Here is a 16,400-nt window from a genome sequence, read left to right as displayed (position 1 = left end):
TGTACAAGGTGTCCCAAACCAAGAAGCCTTCTGAGGCCCAGACACCTAGTTCCAATAAAGCAACGGGCTCAGGTTATACCATGGACCGTCAACAATCGGAGAAGGCTCCGAATCTAGTGAAAGGTACAATTTATATTGATAATATGGATGTTGAAGTGTTGTTTGATTCAGGAGCTACACACTCCTGTATGTCTGATTTTATGGCCGTTGGGCTAAATTTGCAAATGTACGACATTCGCCCTCCAATGAAAGTGGTTACTGCTACTGGAGAGGAGTGTTATACATCCGTGTTGTGTAAAGATGTTGAGTTTTATTTGTTTACCTATGATCAGCCTTCAAGTTATCTTGGGTATGGACTGGTTGTCAAAGAACTGTGCTATGATAGACTGCTGTGGTAAAAGGATTGTGCTTGATGCTGATGATTCTGCTACTAGTTCTTCCCCATATCTATCTGTGTTGCAGGTTAGAAAGGCTTTGAGGGCCGGGGCATTGGGATATGTCTTTGTGGGGGGTTTAGTAGGCGGAAGTCATGAGGAGATTGGCACTATTTCCGTGGTGAGGGAGTTTGTGGATGTGTTTCCAGATGAAATTCCACAACTTCCGCCTCATAGAGAGATTGAGTTCACGATTGATCTATTGCCTGGTGTGGGGCCTATCTCTCTGGCTCCGTATAGGATGTCACCACCGGAATTAGCCGAGTTAAAGAAGCATATTGAAGAGCTTTCGGCTAAGCAGTTTATCCGGCCAAGTGTGTCCCCGTGGGGAGCACCAGTCATATTTGTTAAGAAGAAGGACGGTAGCATGAGATTGTGCACTGATTACCGTCAGTTGAATAAGGTTACCATTAAGAACAAGTATCCTCTCCCTCGCATAGACGATTTGCTTGATCAGTTGAGGGGTGCTTGTGTTTTCTCAAAGATTGATTTGAGGTCGGGTTATCATCAAATCCGAATTAGGCAGGAAGATATTCCGAAGACTGCCTTCCGATCTAGATATGGACATTATGAGTATCAAGTAATTCCATTTGGACTCACTAATGCTCCTGCGGTGTTTATGGATTACATGAATCGCATATTTAAGCCGTTTCTGGATCAATTCGTGATTGTGTTTATTGATGATATCCTGATATATTCCAAGAGTAAGGAAGAGCATGAAGGTCACTTGAGAACTGTGTTGCAAATTCTCAGAGAGAAACAGTTATATGCAAAGCCTTCTAAATGTGAATTTTGGCTTTCTCAAGTGCAATTTCTGGGTCACGTTATCTCTGCTGATGGAGTGGCGGTTGATCCTAGCAAGATAGAGGCAGTTGTTGATTGGGAGAGACCCAAGACAGTAACGGAAATAAGAAGTTTTCTGGGTTTGGCTGGTTATTACCGGAGATTCATTAAAGAATTTTCAGCCATGGTGTTGCCATTGACCCGTTTGACCCGGAAGGATACTCCATTTGTTTGGACGCAGGAATGTGAGGAATGCTTTCAGAGCCTTAAGGAGAAATTGACGACCGCTCCGGTGTTAGTACTTCCTGATCCGGAAGGTGAGTTTGAGTTATACAGCGATGCTTCTAAAAAGGGACTGGGTTGTGTGCTGATGCAAGATAGGCGAGTGGTAGCTTATGCATCAAGGCAATTGAAACCGCATGAAGAAAATTATCCGACCCATGACCTTGAGCTTGCTGCAATTGTTTTTGGATTGAAACAGTGGAGGCATTTCTTGTATGGAATGCAATTTGCAGTATTCAGCGATCACAAGAGCTTGAAATACTTGTTTGATCAAAAGGAGCTGAATATGAGACAACGACGGTGGACCGAGTTCCTAAAAGACTATGATTTTGAATTGAAATATCATCCTGGCAAGGCTAATGTTGTAGCTGATGCACTGAGCCGTAAATCTGTGAGCATATCAAGCATGATGATCAGAGATTATGATGTGATTGAGAGGTTCAGAGATATTCAATTATCTAAAATCTTTCCATGTAAAATTTGTGGCTTTGAAATCACAAGCATTGAGAATGAACTGATGACCAGAATTAAAGAAGCTCAACTGCAAAATGAAAGTGCTAAACGACTGAAAGGTCAGAGTGGTGTATCCTGCAATGATGAGGGTATACTATTATATCAGGGTCGTGTTGTTGTACCTAGGCAGTTGGCGGAGGAAGTAATGACAGAGGCTCATAAGGGTCATTTCACAGTTCATCCGGGAGCTACAAAGATGTATCAGGACCTAAAGATTAATTTCTGGTGGCCTGGTATGAAGAAAGATATTGCCGAATTTGTCTCTAAGTGTCTCATTTGTCAGAAGGTCAAGATTGAGCATCAAAAGCCTTCTGGTATGTTGCAACCTCTGGATGTTCCTGAATGGAAATGGGAGAGTATCTCCATGGATTTCGTAGTGGGATTGCCGCGAACACAGGCTAGTTATGATTCTATATGGGTGATTGTGGATAGATTGACAAAATCCGCACACTTTTTGCCAGTTCGGGTAGATTTCTCTGCTGAGAGATTGGCTAGGCTCTATGTGAAGGAGATTGTGAGGCTTCATGGGGTGCCTGAGAGCATTGTTAGTGATCGGGACCCGAAGTTCACTTCTCGCTTCTGGGGAGCATTGCAGGAGGCTCTTGGCACTCAGTTGAGACTGAGCACTGCTTATCACCCACAGACGGATGGTCAGACTGAGAGGACCATTCAGACGTTGGAGGATATGCTGAGGGCTTGCACCCTGGAGCAGGGTACTGCATGGGATCGATATCTCCCGCTGGTTGAGTTTTCATATAATAATAGTTTTCATGCTAGTCTGGGTATGGCTCCCTACGAGGCCTTGTATGGTCGCAGGTGTAGGACACCTACTTGTTGGTCAGAGGTTGGAGACACAGAGCGGTTTGGATTGGATTTTGTTCAGGAGACTACTGAGCAGATCAAAATGATTAGGGATCGTCTGAAAAAGGCTCAGGATCGTCAGAAAAGTTACTATGATCTCAAGCATCGACCTCTAGAGTTTGAGGAGGGAGATCATGTGTTCCTGAAGCTGTCACCGGTTACGGGTGTGGGACGAGCCCTTGGAGTGAGGAAGCTGAGTCCGAGATTTATTGGACCCTACCAGATTCTTCGTAGGGTGGGACCGGTTGCCTACCAGCTTGCCTTACCTCCTCAATTAGCAAATTTGCATGATGTGTTTCATGTTTCTCAGCTGAGGAGATATGTAGCTGAACCTTCTCATGTGGTTCAACATGATAATGTTGAAATCCGGGAGAATTTGAAGACTCCTATTGGGCCACTAAAGATACTCGAAAGAGACGAGAAGAAGCTGAGAAATAAATCTATTCCTATGGTGAAAGTCCAGTGGGAAGGAAGGACGCCTGAAGAGTCCACTTGGGAGCGGGAAGATGAGCTTCTTCGGCAGTATCCTGAGTTAAAGGACAGGTACGTTCTTGATTTTGCGGACAAAATCGCTAAAAGGTGGGGTGACTATAATAGCCCTAACCCAATTAATTAGCCAATTACATGTAATTAGATAATTAAGCATGTTTTAGTGAGTAAAAATTAAGTATAAGGCTTAATGAAATGAATCTGAGTCACTTTGGAGTTAAAAAGTGTACTCAGTGAAAATTAAGGGGTATAAATAGGTACTGGCGAAAGTGCCCAAAATATAAAAATAAAATTGTAAATATTCCTAGAATAATATTCCAGACTTTTGGGTAAAGCTTGGTAATTATTAGAGTTAAATAGATAGACGAACTAATACCCCCACATTACCACTTAACATATGTTAAGTGACAAAAGGAGAAAAGAACCCATTCCCCCCCCCCCCCCCATTTTCCCGTCGTCGACAGAAACAGAGAAGAGAGGAAGAAGAGAGAAAGGAAAAGGAAAGGGAGAGAGAGAGACAGAGAGAGCAAATCTCAACCAAATTCATCTGTTCAAAAGCCTAAACCACTTAGATTCTTCCCCTCTTTCATAATCCTAGCTTTGTTTTGAGTGGGAGTTATTGGGGAGAGAGATATCAACCCTCCAAATTTTGCCCCTTTTGGTGAGAGTTGGGGTTTTGGGGTGATTCTCTCCATTGAAGCTTGGGGAGCGCTCATTGCATCGTTGTGTGGTCATTGGTGGTAAATTTCCACTACTTTGCACACTAAATCCCTAGATTTTTGCATAAGTTAGGGTATGTGAATAGTGTATTAGGGTTTTCATAGAAATGTGGTTAAATTGGCTATGCTCTAGGAAGTTTGAGACTTAGTAGATGTTATGAAAAATGCTAGAAATGAGCTTAGTAGTCAAATGAGTAGGTTTGGAAAATTGCAAGAATATGACACTTGGTTATGAGTTTTCTTGCATTGTTGAACCATTGTTTGGTTGGTCATTGATTGTATCCTTGTGTTGTCTAGGATTGAGGCAATTGGATCAACCTTAATTGACCAACCTTTGGAGCAAGCAATGGAGATGGATTAGTCCTTGAAATAGGTAAGTTCATCCTTGTGTTGTGGTATGAATAGGATAGCTTGGATTGATGATGAGTTATCCTTGAATGCAATATGTTAATTGCATTACCCTTGTATAGGTGTATGTTTGTAAAAGTTGATTGCTGAAACTGTTGGTGAAGAACAAAGGTCGACTGAAGCATTGAGGTAAGCCTTCGGACCTTGGGTGTAATTTCCTTGACTGTTCCACCAAGCCCTGAAAGGGTAGAGGTTGTGATTGTGTATATAAATGTAATAAAATAGTGTAATGCTTTGTTATACGTATGTGTATGCATTTGGTGTGGCATAGGATGGTGTTTCCCTATGTTGGTATGTTGCATGACGATGCGTAAATCATACTTGGTAGTTAGCTGGCCAGTAGGACTATTTGCATCTGAGTTTCCTTAGGACAGCTTGAGAGCTCGAGGGATTTCTCCTGGAGATGTTATTGCTCTTTGCATGGATATGTATTTACTGCATTATTATTGTTATTGCTATTACACTGATATGGAACTGTGGGGTGGAGAGATGCTCCAAGGACCCCTGGTTTACTGGATATATTCGTATATCTCACCCCGTGTTGTGGGGACCCCCTTTCAGGTAAGGATGCTGCAGCAGCCACCAGTGGCAAGTGGTGGTATCTGGATTAGCATATGCATGAAGTGTTGCAATTTTTGAGATTATACATGTGTTTTGTAGCTCACATGTATAGAATTGTAATTAATAAGCAATGATAGATTTATGAATTGTATATTGGAATGGACTTAGCCTATGCTCATGCCTTTGGTCATCTCTTTTGTTGATGGGAGCCAAGGGAATGATCATAGTGTTTTGTAAGCTAAGTTCCATGATTTGTAATGAATATGTACTGTAAATGATGCCTACTTGAAATTCAATATATGCATGCTTTTATGTATTGAGTTATTGAATTGGTTGGGCTGAGAAATCATATTAGGTACCTAGTTCTAAATTGGGAATTGTTGAGAAAACAAGGATTATGCTGCCCAAATTTTAGTACAAGCCATGAGGAAAAGGGCATGTATGTCCCTTTAGATGTGTTTGTATTATGCAAGAACTAAGAACCAATTATGGAGAGGAATTTATATGATAGATTTGGACCGTGGTGTATGTATGAAAGTTGTAGATATTTTCTTAGCTTTCCATAGAGACCAATAGTGTGTAATTTGGACAAGTATAACTCTAGTTAGAGGTAAAATACTAAGACTTGGTGAAACCTTCAGAACTTTGGCGCACTTGGCGCCGTTGTTGGCGCAAATCGCGCAAAGACAGTGGGAAAACCTCATCTGGCGCACTTGGCGCCTCCAGCGCCATTTCGATCGGGAGCTTCTGTTTCGCTGGCGCCCGTCGCGCCTCAGCTGGCGCTGGTCGCGCCGGGATCAGCAGGATTCACGCGCTCGTTTCGTAGAAAACCCATAACTTGGGCTACAGTGCTCCGATTTGAGCGCGGTTTGAACCCACGCGTAGCTAACGAAGAGATCTACAATATAGTAGAAGTTGTGAAATAAATAAGAAGTAAATTAATGGTTTAAAAATAGAATAAGAACATGATGTTAAGCTTGGTTTATCTGATTCCGCAAGGTAATATGGTTATGATCACGCAATTGGATATTTTAAATTCGGCGTCGTTTTAAAAAGAAAAATTTATCCGGATTTTTAATTGAGCCAATGTAATTGTAACTGCGCTTAATATTATAATGCGATGTTAACAAACCGGTTCTAGAACGGGGTGTTACAAAAATCAAAAACATTAAACTCTATATCAATTATTCTTACCTTTTTTATGCTATATTTTCATGAAAAAAATATGTATCATTTTAAAGGGTATAAAATTATGTTATTTTAAATGAGAGAAAGAGATAAATAAAAAAGAAAAGAAAATGAACAAAAAAATATAAAATTGTTGATCCCACCTCTTTGTGAGAATAAAATAACATAAATTATATCAAAACGTTTTTTTCTATTTTCTTATATTCAACTTTGTTCAATTCAAGGTCCTGGTTGAAGGCCTGGATTTGGACGAGATGATGGACGTTATTGTGTCGAGTTTGTTGCTTGAAAAGATCAACTTAAGTTACCAGTTCAACCACCTAAGAAACAATGCAGAAGACAAAAATTTGTAACTAGGTATTTTATAGTCCCTAAAAAGTGCATAAGACATCAATCTTAAAATCAGTCAAGGTTGCAAGTAGAAACCTCGATGTTTTCATAGATGTATATAAGATTTACTGACAAACTAAAAAGATGCAACGCAGACAAATTTTCACATCACACTACTAAAAATCCAAAAGCGAAATAAAGACAAAAAAAACTACAGAACAAAACTTTAGTATCCACCATCATTTAACAAACTAAGACACCATCATCCATTATCAACTATAGACATTAGACCTTCAGTCGTTTAGTCCACTTCCTCCATCTTGCTCTCCTCGGCACCGTCCTCTTCCAACGGAGGCATGTCAACATCATCCCCTCCAGTCTCATCCTCATCAATGCTGAGACCCAATTTCAGCATCCTGTGAATCCTCGCAGAAAAGGTGTTGGGATCATCAAGGCTAAAACCTGAGGTCAAGAGGGCTGTCTCAAAGAGAAGCAAAACAAGGTCTTTAACTGACTTATCATTCTTGTCGGCTTCAGCCCTCTTCCTCAACTCCTCCATAATGCCATTATCAGGGTTGATCTCCATCGTCTTCTTGCTTGACATGTAACCACTCATGCTGGTGTCTCTCAAAGCCTGAGCCTTCATGATCCTCTCCATGTTTGCAGTCCATCCATATTCACCAGTTACCAAACAGCAAGGGGAATCAACAATCCTGTCTGAGACAACTACCTTTTCAACCTTATCTCCCAAGATCTCCTTGATGGTCTTGCAGAGGTCCTCAAATGACTTCTTCTTTTCCTCCTTTTTCTTTTTCTCTTCTTCAGTCTCATCATCCAATTTCAATCCTTCCTTGGTAGCTGAAACCAATTTTTTGCCATCATACTCTTTCAGTTGTCCAACGGCATATTCATCAATGGCATCCACCATATAGAGCACCTCATAACCCTTCTTCTTGAGTCTCTCCAAGAATGGAGAGTTCTCCACAGCCTTTTTGCTCTCTCCAGTGATGTAGAATATGTCTTTCTGGCCCTCCTTCATTCTGGTAACATAGTCCTTCAAGCTCGTCAACTCATCTCCACTCTTTGTAGAGTGGTATCTGAGCAAATCAGCCAACTTGGTCCTGTTTTGGCTATCCTCGTGGATACCCAACTTCAGATTTTTCGAGAAAGCCTCATAGAACTTATTGTAATCTTCCTTGTTCTCCGCAATCTCATTGAACATCTCAATGCACTTCTTCACAAGGTTCTTCCTGATCACCTTCAAGATCTTGTTCTGTTGCAACATCTCACGAGAGATATTGAGTGGCAAGTCATCAGAGTCAACAACACCTTTCACAAATCCAAGGTACTCTGGCATGAGCTCCTCACAATTGTCCATGATAAAGACCCTTCTAACATAAAGCTTAATGTTGTTCATCTTCTTCCTGGTATCAAACAAATCAAAAGGCGCCCTTTTCGGAACAAAGAGAATAGCCTTGAATTCAAGCTGGCCTTCCACAGAGAAATGCTTCACGGCCAAGTGGTCTTCCCAGTCATTTGTCAGGCTCTTGTAGAAAGAAGCATATTCATCCCTGGTGATCTCCTCTGGCTTTCGCATCCAAATTGGCTTCTGCTTGTTGATGAGTTCCCACTCGTGAGAAACCTCCTTTATCTTCTTCTTCTTCTTAGAACCTTTCTCCTTCTCCTCATCAACATCCTCAACTTCCCCTTCTTCCTCCTTCTTGGGCTCATCATCTTCATCATCACTGATCTCTTTCTCGGTGGTCTTCTCAGTCCAAAGGTAAATAGGATAGCTAATAAATTCGGAATGTTTCTTCACAAGATCCTTGATCCTCCTCTCCTCCAAATATTCCAACTGTTCAATTAAGACAAACATCAATGAATAAAAAGTTCAATAAGAAAAAGAGCACAACTTCCAAACTAGAGAAAACAAATCGGTTGAGTAAAAATAAAATAAAAAATCCATTTCTCAACAAAATTACAACATGGGTCGAGTAAGAAATCCAATTTTTGCAACAAATTAACATAGTGAGTCGCAAAAAAAAACAAAAAAAAAAAAAAAACAAAAAGAAACTCAATTCTTCAACAAAACAATGTAATGGGTAGTGTTAAAAAATAAATAAATAATTAAACTACAAAACAACATGAAATTGAGTTGTTGTACATTACCTGATCCTCCTTGAGGAAAAGGGTGATCTTGGTTCCCCTACCGAGTTGCTCGCCACTGGTGTCCCTCGTAACGGTGAAGGAGCCACCAGCCTGCGATTCCCAAATGTACTGTTCATCATCATTGTGCTTGGTGGTGACAATAACCTTCTCGGCAACGAGGTACGAAGAGTAGAACCCAACACCGAATTGACCAATCATGCTGACGTCAGCACCAGCCTGCAACGCCTCCATAAACTCCTTGGTCCCGGACCTCGCAATGGTACCCAAATTATTGACCAAATCTTTAAGAGAGAAAAACACGGAAAAAAAACACACAAAAAAAATAAAAAAATCAACAAACCAAAGTCAGAAACAGACATCCAAAACAAATAACTCTGGAAACTTCAAACAAACATGCGATCGAATACTTCATTTACCTGCTTTGGTCATGCCAACGCCGCTATCAATGATGGATAGCGTCTTGTTAACCTTGTCGGGGACAAGCCTAATGAAGAGCTCTGGCTGAGCATCGAGCTTGCTCTTATCCGTTAAGCTCTCAAATCGAATCTTATCCAAAGCCTATGGTACACCATAAAACCAGAATTTCAAACAACGTAACACTCACAGAATAAACTTAAATCAATTACTCAAATGCATACTAACCTAAAATTCACACGTTACAATCATGTAATCAGCTTTTATGTAACTCGAAAATCGCACGCTCAAATCACATACCAGAAAGTCACATCTTCCAATTACACAATGTAATTATTGGCTTTATATCACTCTAGGGTTACATGTTTAAATTATACAATCCGTTAATACTAAATTGCAGTTTTTAAGGTCTGATTTGTTTAAATTTCAAGAAATGATTCGTTAAACAAGATGAGTGAGAGATTGAGGAGGCTTACATCAGAAGCGTTGCTGATGATTTCACGCAAGAAGATCTCCTTGTTGCTGTAGAACGTGTTGATGATGAGGCTGAGAAGCTGGTTAATCTCAGCCTGGAAAGCGAAGGTTTCTGCGTCCGCCATTGAAACTCGTAAAGATAATTGCAGAGAAAGCGAACCGTAGAGAGCGAGTGAGTTAAAACGGTAATTGCAGAGAGCGAGCGAGCGAATCGGTTAAAAAACACAAGCTTGCGACTGTGTGTGAAGGTTATCGACCAGGGAGAGGTTTATATAGTAAGGCAATGAAGTGGCGCGAAAAACTGGTTCTGGAGTCTTCTACAGCTCTCTCGACTCTCCGTTATTTTTTTTTTTTTTTTTCTCTTTCTGAATAAGTGGCGAGGGGACAGACGGTGTCGTTTTAGTTTGGTTGTTTTAATTGTAAATTTAATAGAAACGCGAACTTTCCTATCAAACGGTTCAGTCCAGAATCTTCCCATGTTTATTTCCTTCTCTACGGTGGATTTTCTTGGATTATTCAATATCGTCATGCTTTAAAGCGGGAGAAATTATGGGATGTTTGAAATTTGTTTTGAAAAATAATCTTTTGAAATTATGGGCATTTTTTGTAAGATCTGTTTTGTAAAAAAAATTAAATTTTTTTTTTATTTATAATGAAATTTGGCGGACATAATTGAGTTATTTTTGTTTTATATTTTGACTTTTAACTTTAAAAAAATTATTTTATTAATTATTCTATAAAATAATTTTAAAAACAAAAAAAATCATAACACAATAAAACATGGGTTATGTTTATATCATTTTACATGAGATAAACATCTCTCCTACACACACAAAAAGAGGTTGGGTCCCTCTATTTTTTTTTTTCTCTCCTCTTACATGTAAGTCTCACTTATACTTTTGTTTCTACAACATAAGGTAATTCTTTTCCTACAACATAAGAAAAATATATCCCATAAAACATACCCTTATCCAGAAACCATCATGCTCTATAAACAACATTGACCATATCTACGGATTAGTGGTCATTACAACCATTATGTTTCAAAGTCTAATAACCATAAACATGGTGATCCCAACATCAATGAATTCCAATTTTTTTTTTTGGATACAATGAATTCCAATAATTTATTATGCATTAAATTTCAATTTAGTTACCGTGAACACATTCGGTTCTGGCTATTCTGTGAAATAGAAATTTATGTATGTATTTATATATTTTGTATTGTTTGATATGATATGATTTGTGATGTTGTTTTGTTTGACAACTTGTTTGATTTAATTGTTTGATAATCTGTAACGCCCCAATTTAATAATTGAATTGTTAACTACATATGGTGATACTTTTCACATCTAATTAAATTAAAGTAGCGGAATACTTAATAAAATTTCTAATTACTCGATGCAATTTTGCGGTATGACTTTTTCTTTTTAATTAATTCCTACGCATTGCTATAACTATATTATATTTTTTTTCCCCAGTAAATTGTACAGTCCTATACCTATACAGAATTCCAAATTAAATTTCAAGTGACCATAATCAATGACCAATAACTATTCGAATACGATAATTTATACCCTTTTGTATAGAGTTTAACGGACAGCATAACGACTGTAAATTGAACTATACCAGGGATTAAATCACATTATCTACAAATATATATACTGAATATGGTTCTGTGCCAATACAACATCAAACTACTTGACTTGATAATACACACATAGGCAAACACATGCCTCACAAAATGATTATCAACTATATACATGCATGATCATATACTTCATGCACTACAAAACATGTCTACATAGACATCCAAAATAGCTAAGTACCCACTCTTGTAGAGTCTTCTATCCTCACTGAACTGGTCATTTTTCCTTTGAGGTTCTCCTGTTGCTGATGTACCTGTAATTTAAATTGCAGCCCTACAACGAGGTGAGAAATAAATCCCAATAAGACTCTGGGTTCATAGAGTAGTCTCCACCCCAAGAGTTCACTTTCTGCATGTAAGGTCAGATATAAAGCATATAATACAACATGTAATTTTTTTTTTATAGACATACAACATGTAATTTTATTAGTATATCCTACAGATTATATCTCACTTATTGTATCTCATTGACTGTATCTCACTGACTTGTTTCAGAAGCCTTTATACTCCCCTATATCCTACAGCTTTATATTACAGAAGATTTATACTTCCCTGCTTGATGATAATATGGAAGATTTATACTTCCTTGCTGTTTGTAATACAGAAGATTCATATTTCCCTGCTTGATGATAATACGGAAGATTTATACTTCCCTGCTCATATAATTTAATATTAATATATTATATAACTAAGAACACATTTCTACATCTTGATTACTTAATCATCTTTCTAGGTCTTGATTTCTTGATAATCTTAATACTAAAGAAGATTTATACTTCTGCAATTCATCTTTATATTTTTACTACGGAAGATATGTACTTCTGTTATCCCACTTTCTTCCTGTCTACTCTACTTGTCTACTCGCACTATATCACATCACAATATCAATTTATATAAATTAAACACATCATCAATGTATTTGTCTATATGAGTGCACATGTATGCATTTATACTGAATATCTCACTATCAATCATATATACAATTTAACCGTTATCCTTAATGGACATTGGTGGAACAACAAAGACAGAGAAAAACTCCTAACCAAGAGCTTATCTATCAGTGCTTTTATATCACGCTTACTTGGTATACAAGTAATTTTTGCAAAATTCACAGAATCCTGACTTGGAATCACCGTATTACCTGCTACACATTACAATACTTGTTTACTACTATACTTAAAATTTCATGCCATACACAAGTCAAACCTAAATACCTACAACTTGACCTATATTTACATAATATAAAACCTACTTAATCATATTTCCAATTAAAGGTTCATCATTCTAATTTTGCTTGATACATACTTCAAATTCATTTTTAAGCTCCGTCATTAAACAACTTAATTTTTAATCCAATAAACCACTAAGTGGCCATACCTATATGTCTCATTTACTCACATTTTTCAAGCTTAATACTTATAAATTTAAGTGCCATTTCACCAAAATACATACCAATAACACCAAACATCAATTAATTACACAAAACAGTCCATAAAGCTGAATTTTTACCGCATGAACAGTCTGCACTATAAAATACACTAAAATTCCATTTTAAATCCAATTTATCTTAATTTTTTATATGTTAAACTAGACATGTGTGCCTTTAATTTTCAATAAACTACACTTAATTTAGAGTTCTACAACTTCAGATATAAATTTGTGAAAACAGGGAAGATTTGAGGTCTAAAAGGTTTCACGAATTTTTTAAACTTCCAATGATTCAAACTTAATTCAATCAACTCCATACTCAACAAAAACCATGAATACACATCAAAACACAACATATACACATGATCTAACATCATACATAGTTATCCCCAATTCATAAACCATAATTTAAAATCCATGAAATGAAGTTAAAGGAAGGTAGTTAGTTACCTTAAACCACTCCTTGGTGCATATTTCCTCAGTTTTTCTTCAACAAGACATAAAAACACCTCACTTCCTATTGATGGGAGCCATGAGGTCACAAGAAAAATAGGAGAAAAGATGAACATGTGAAGCTCCTCTCAAGGATTAAAAGCCATGGTTATGTTCTACTAGCTACAAGGATGATTTTCTCTCAAAGTATCTATGAATTTTAGTGACTAGAGAAGCAAGTTCTCAAGCTCTTCCTCACAACCGTGAAGTCATGGTTTTTAAGAGGTACTAAGTGAAGATTTTTTCCTTCTTAAGAAAGAAGAACCAATTTGTTTAGGAAGAAAAATATCAAGCCACTTATATTTATTTTCAAGGCTATTTCTCTTGATTTGTTGGCTTCCTATTGGTTCACAAATGAAACACTCTAAACACTCCTTTCCTTCCCACTTGTGCGCTGATTTGGAGTCCTTATAAGACAAGGAACACCAGATTTTTTTGTTCAAAATATCTATATAACATATTAACTAGTTAGCTTTTAAAATAACTAAGTTATCTTTAATTCTATTGGCTAATTAAATTCATACTTTGTCATATTTTTAACAATTTATCTAATCATCCCCTAATTAATCTAAAGATACCTTGACTCAATGAAATTTACCACTCAATTTAATTACGTCCTCTAATTCAAGTTTAAAACTAGTTTTGCTTACTTTTAAGTCACATTGATTTATATTCATTCTTATTGGTTGATTTTTCTTAAACTTTGACTCATTTTTAATTATTAATCTAATCATCATTAGACTAATCCAAGATCATATTGAACCCACTAAATTCTCTAAAGAATTTAATGATAACATCCAATTCAAGTTTTGACCACATCTAGTCTATTTTTCAAGTAATTCATGACTTTATCTATAATGACATATACGTCCTGAATTCTCTTCATACATATATTTATGTACTATATGACTTGCTTGGCATGAAATGTATCGCTCTGTATCTCATTATCTCAATTTCATGATCAATGGATCATTACTTGACATAACTAATCACAATTTCTATGAACACCACTTATCTACATAACTCTTGCTTGATTTCCTTATTAATCTAACTTGCTAACGAGGGTTGTTATATAATACACTTTTTTTTATTGATTTACGTTTACAAGTGTAGTTGATATTTTTATCGTTATCGTGATTGTACTATTTAAATTTGAGAAGAAAAAGACAAGGTTATGTAAGTTATTGTGGATGCTATGATACTTGAAAATAATTTTCCCAGAGTATCAAGTTAACATGAGAAAGTGAAAGCTTCTATGAGAACTTTAGCATTAGATACGGTAAGAGTTTTCTATAAGGATTTTAGTATTTGATTATTTAAAATATTAAAATGCTAAGTGTAAATTTATTGTAAGATTGTTGTAAGTAGAAATTTGTATTTATATGCTTAATAATTGTACTGCTTTATTTGATAAATAATTACAGCAAGTTGTGTAATGGACAGTAATGAATGTGTATAATCAATTGTAAGGTATAAATTAATTAAAGTTATTTGTAAGAAAATTTGCACATTGTTTGCTATATGTTTCAATGCATGAACTGTATGTCTATGCTATTCTACGTACACTATCCAATTATGCAGGAAGTGAGCTTCAGAATGGAAGAATATTCTACAAACATTTAGTTTACTGGGATTATAAATCCCACCCCATGTTTAGGGATAAGTGATCGGACTGAAGTGGTTGGCAGAAACAGCAAGATTTGGTGTGAAAAATGAATGTGTTAGATTTGCACTTATGTAATTATTATTATTGGCGTGGTTTTAAAAATTAAAGCATGTGGAGATCCTATCTATATGTAAATTACAGATTGTATCTTAAAGAATTGGATGCGATTTGGTTGCATCAGTATATGTTTGGTATGCTACTAGCTTGTGCACGTGTGATGGAAAATGCTATGTACATGTTTGGGTTATGCTATGGATGAAGTTATGTTATTAAATGTTTGGATTTAAATATTGTGTATTAATGTGGTTGTTCAGTTAGTCCAATATACAGGGGTTATGATGTTCATGTTTCTTAAAATAATGGTTAAAGGATTTGAAGCTTAAGTTTGAATTTTTTACAAGTATGGAATTGTATGGTTTAATGTTTTACAGATTTTGAGCAGTAATTTATTTAGTCACGTAGTTTCAAGATAACTGTGTGATGTTTACAGGGAGTCCTCTGCTATTGATGCGCACTTTGTACCATTAAGGGTGTAATATCTTGTATGTGGAAATGGAGTGTTACAATGTCCATCTTCCCAACATACCTTTTAAACACCACGAGCCTAAATCCTTTTATCAGAGGGTCAGCTATGATGAAACCTTTGTCTTGTGCTGAACAATTATGTCATCTACATACAACACAAGATAAGGGAATTAGATCCCACTAACCATGAAAAAAGAAAATTCAAGTTTATCAAAACAAAATAGAAATCAAAGTTCTTTTGAAGGAATATATATAGAAAGTTTCTTTCTAAACAAACTTATTTCATTATACTAAACTAAGATCTCCCACTAGTGGTGTTCGCGGTCTGGATTGGATCGGTTTTGGAAGCAAAAATCATCCGATCCAATCTCTTCGTTTGATCATATAATTATCCATTCGGTTGAGATTTTTTCAAATCCGATCCGATCCAATCCAATCCAATTTTTTTCGGTTTGGATTGGATCGGTTTTCGGTTTTTTGAAAATCCTAAAATTTATTTCATGACTATTGTGCAAATAACATCTTTTGTATATATTGACTTTATAATTTTTTTTTTGAAATACAAAATCATTAGTAAACTATAATATAAAAAAAAAAATTGGGCAATGAGATATGAAGCTCTACAAAGATAAAATTTTGTTGATAAGATATGACTAGATTTTTTCTTGGGTTTACTTGATGGGTTAATGGGTCTTGGGTTTAGAAATTTTTGGACTATGATTAGAGAAAAATTCAAGTAGGTAGAGAGAAATTAATATATTGGATCGGTTTGGATTGGATCGGTTTTCATTAACCCATCCAAAAACCGATCCAATCCAATTAAAATTTGCGATTTTTTTTCGGTTTTCGATTTTTCGGTTTGCGATTTATTTGGTTATCGATTTTTCGGTTCGGTCACCGCGGTTTAAATCGGTTTAGATCGATTGATGACACCCCTATCTCCCACTTACTTCATAGAAACTTCAATGTTAGACAGAGCCTTTTGGATCCCCCCTATTAAACAAATATTCTTATTA

At 36.6% G+C, this 16,400-nt stretch overlaps 1 protein-coding gene across 1 annotated transcript; it reads right to left on the bottom strand.

Annotated features, from left to right (window-relative positions):
• Window positions 1-6,616: 6,616 nt before the first annotated feature.
• On the bottom strand, window positions 6,617-9,868 carry LOC133305930 (heat shock protein 83-like). Its single transcript, XM_061506192.1, has 4 exons — window positions 9,628-9,868; window positions 9,154-9,295; window positions 8,738-9,018; window positions 6,617-8,423 (listed from the first exon to the last, which is right to left on the bottom strand). The coding sequence occupies exons 1-4, from the start codon at window positions 9,748-9,750 to the stop codon at window positions 6,870-6,872; spliced, it is 2,100 nt and encodes a 699-aa protein (XP_061362176.1). The 5' UTR covers window positions 9,751-9,868; the 3' UTR covers window positions 6,617-6,869.
• Window positions 9,869-16,400: the final 6,532 nt, after the last annotated feature.

This window comes from Gastrolobium bilobum, unplaced genomic scaffold, assembly GCF_033153095.1.
Source record: "Gastrolobium bilobum isolate Gb01-03AN ecotype WA unplaced genomic scaffold, APGP_CSIRO_Gbil_v1 utg362987, whole genome shotgun sequence".
In the NCBI taxonomy this organism is placed as follows: Eukaryota; Viridiplantae; Streptophyta; class Magnoliopsida; order Fabales; family Fabaceae; genus Gastrolobium; species Gastrolobium bilobum.
This window is presented reverse-complemented; position numbering and strand designations above follow the sequence as displayed.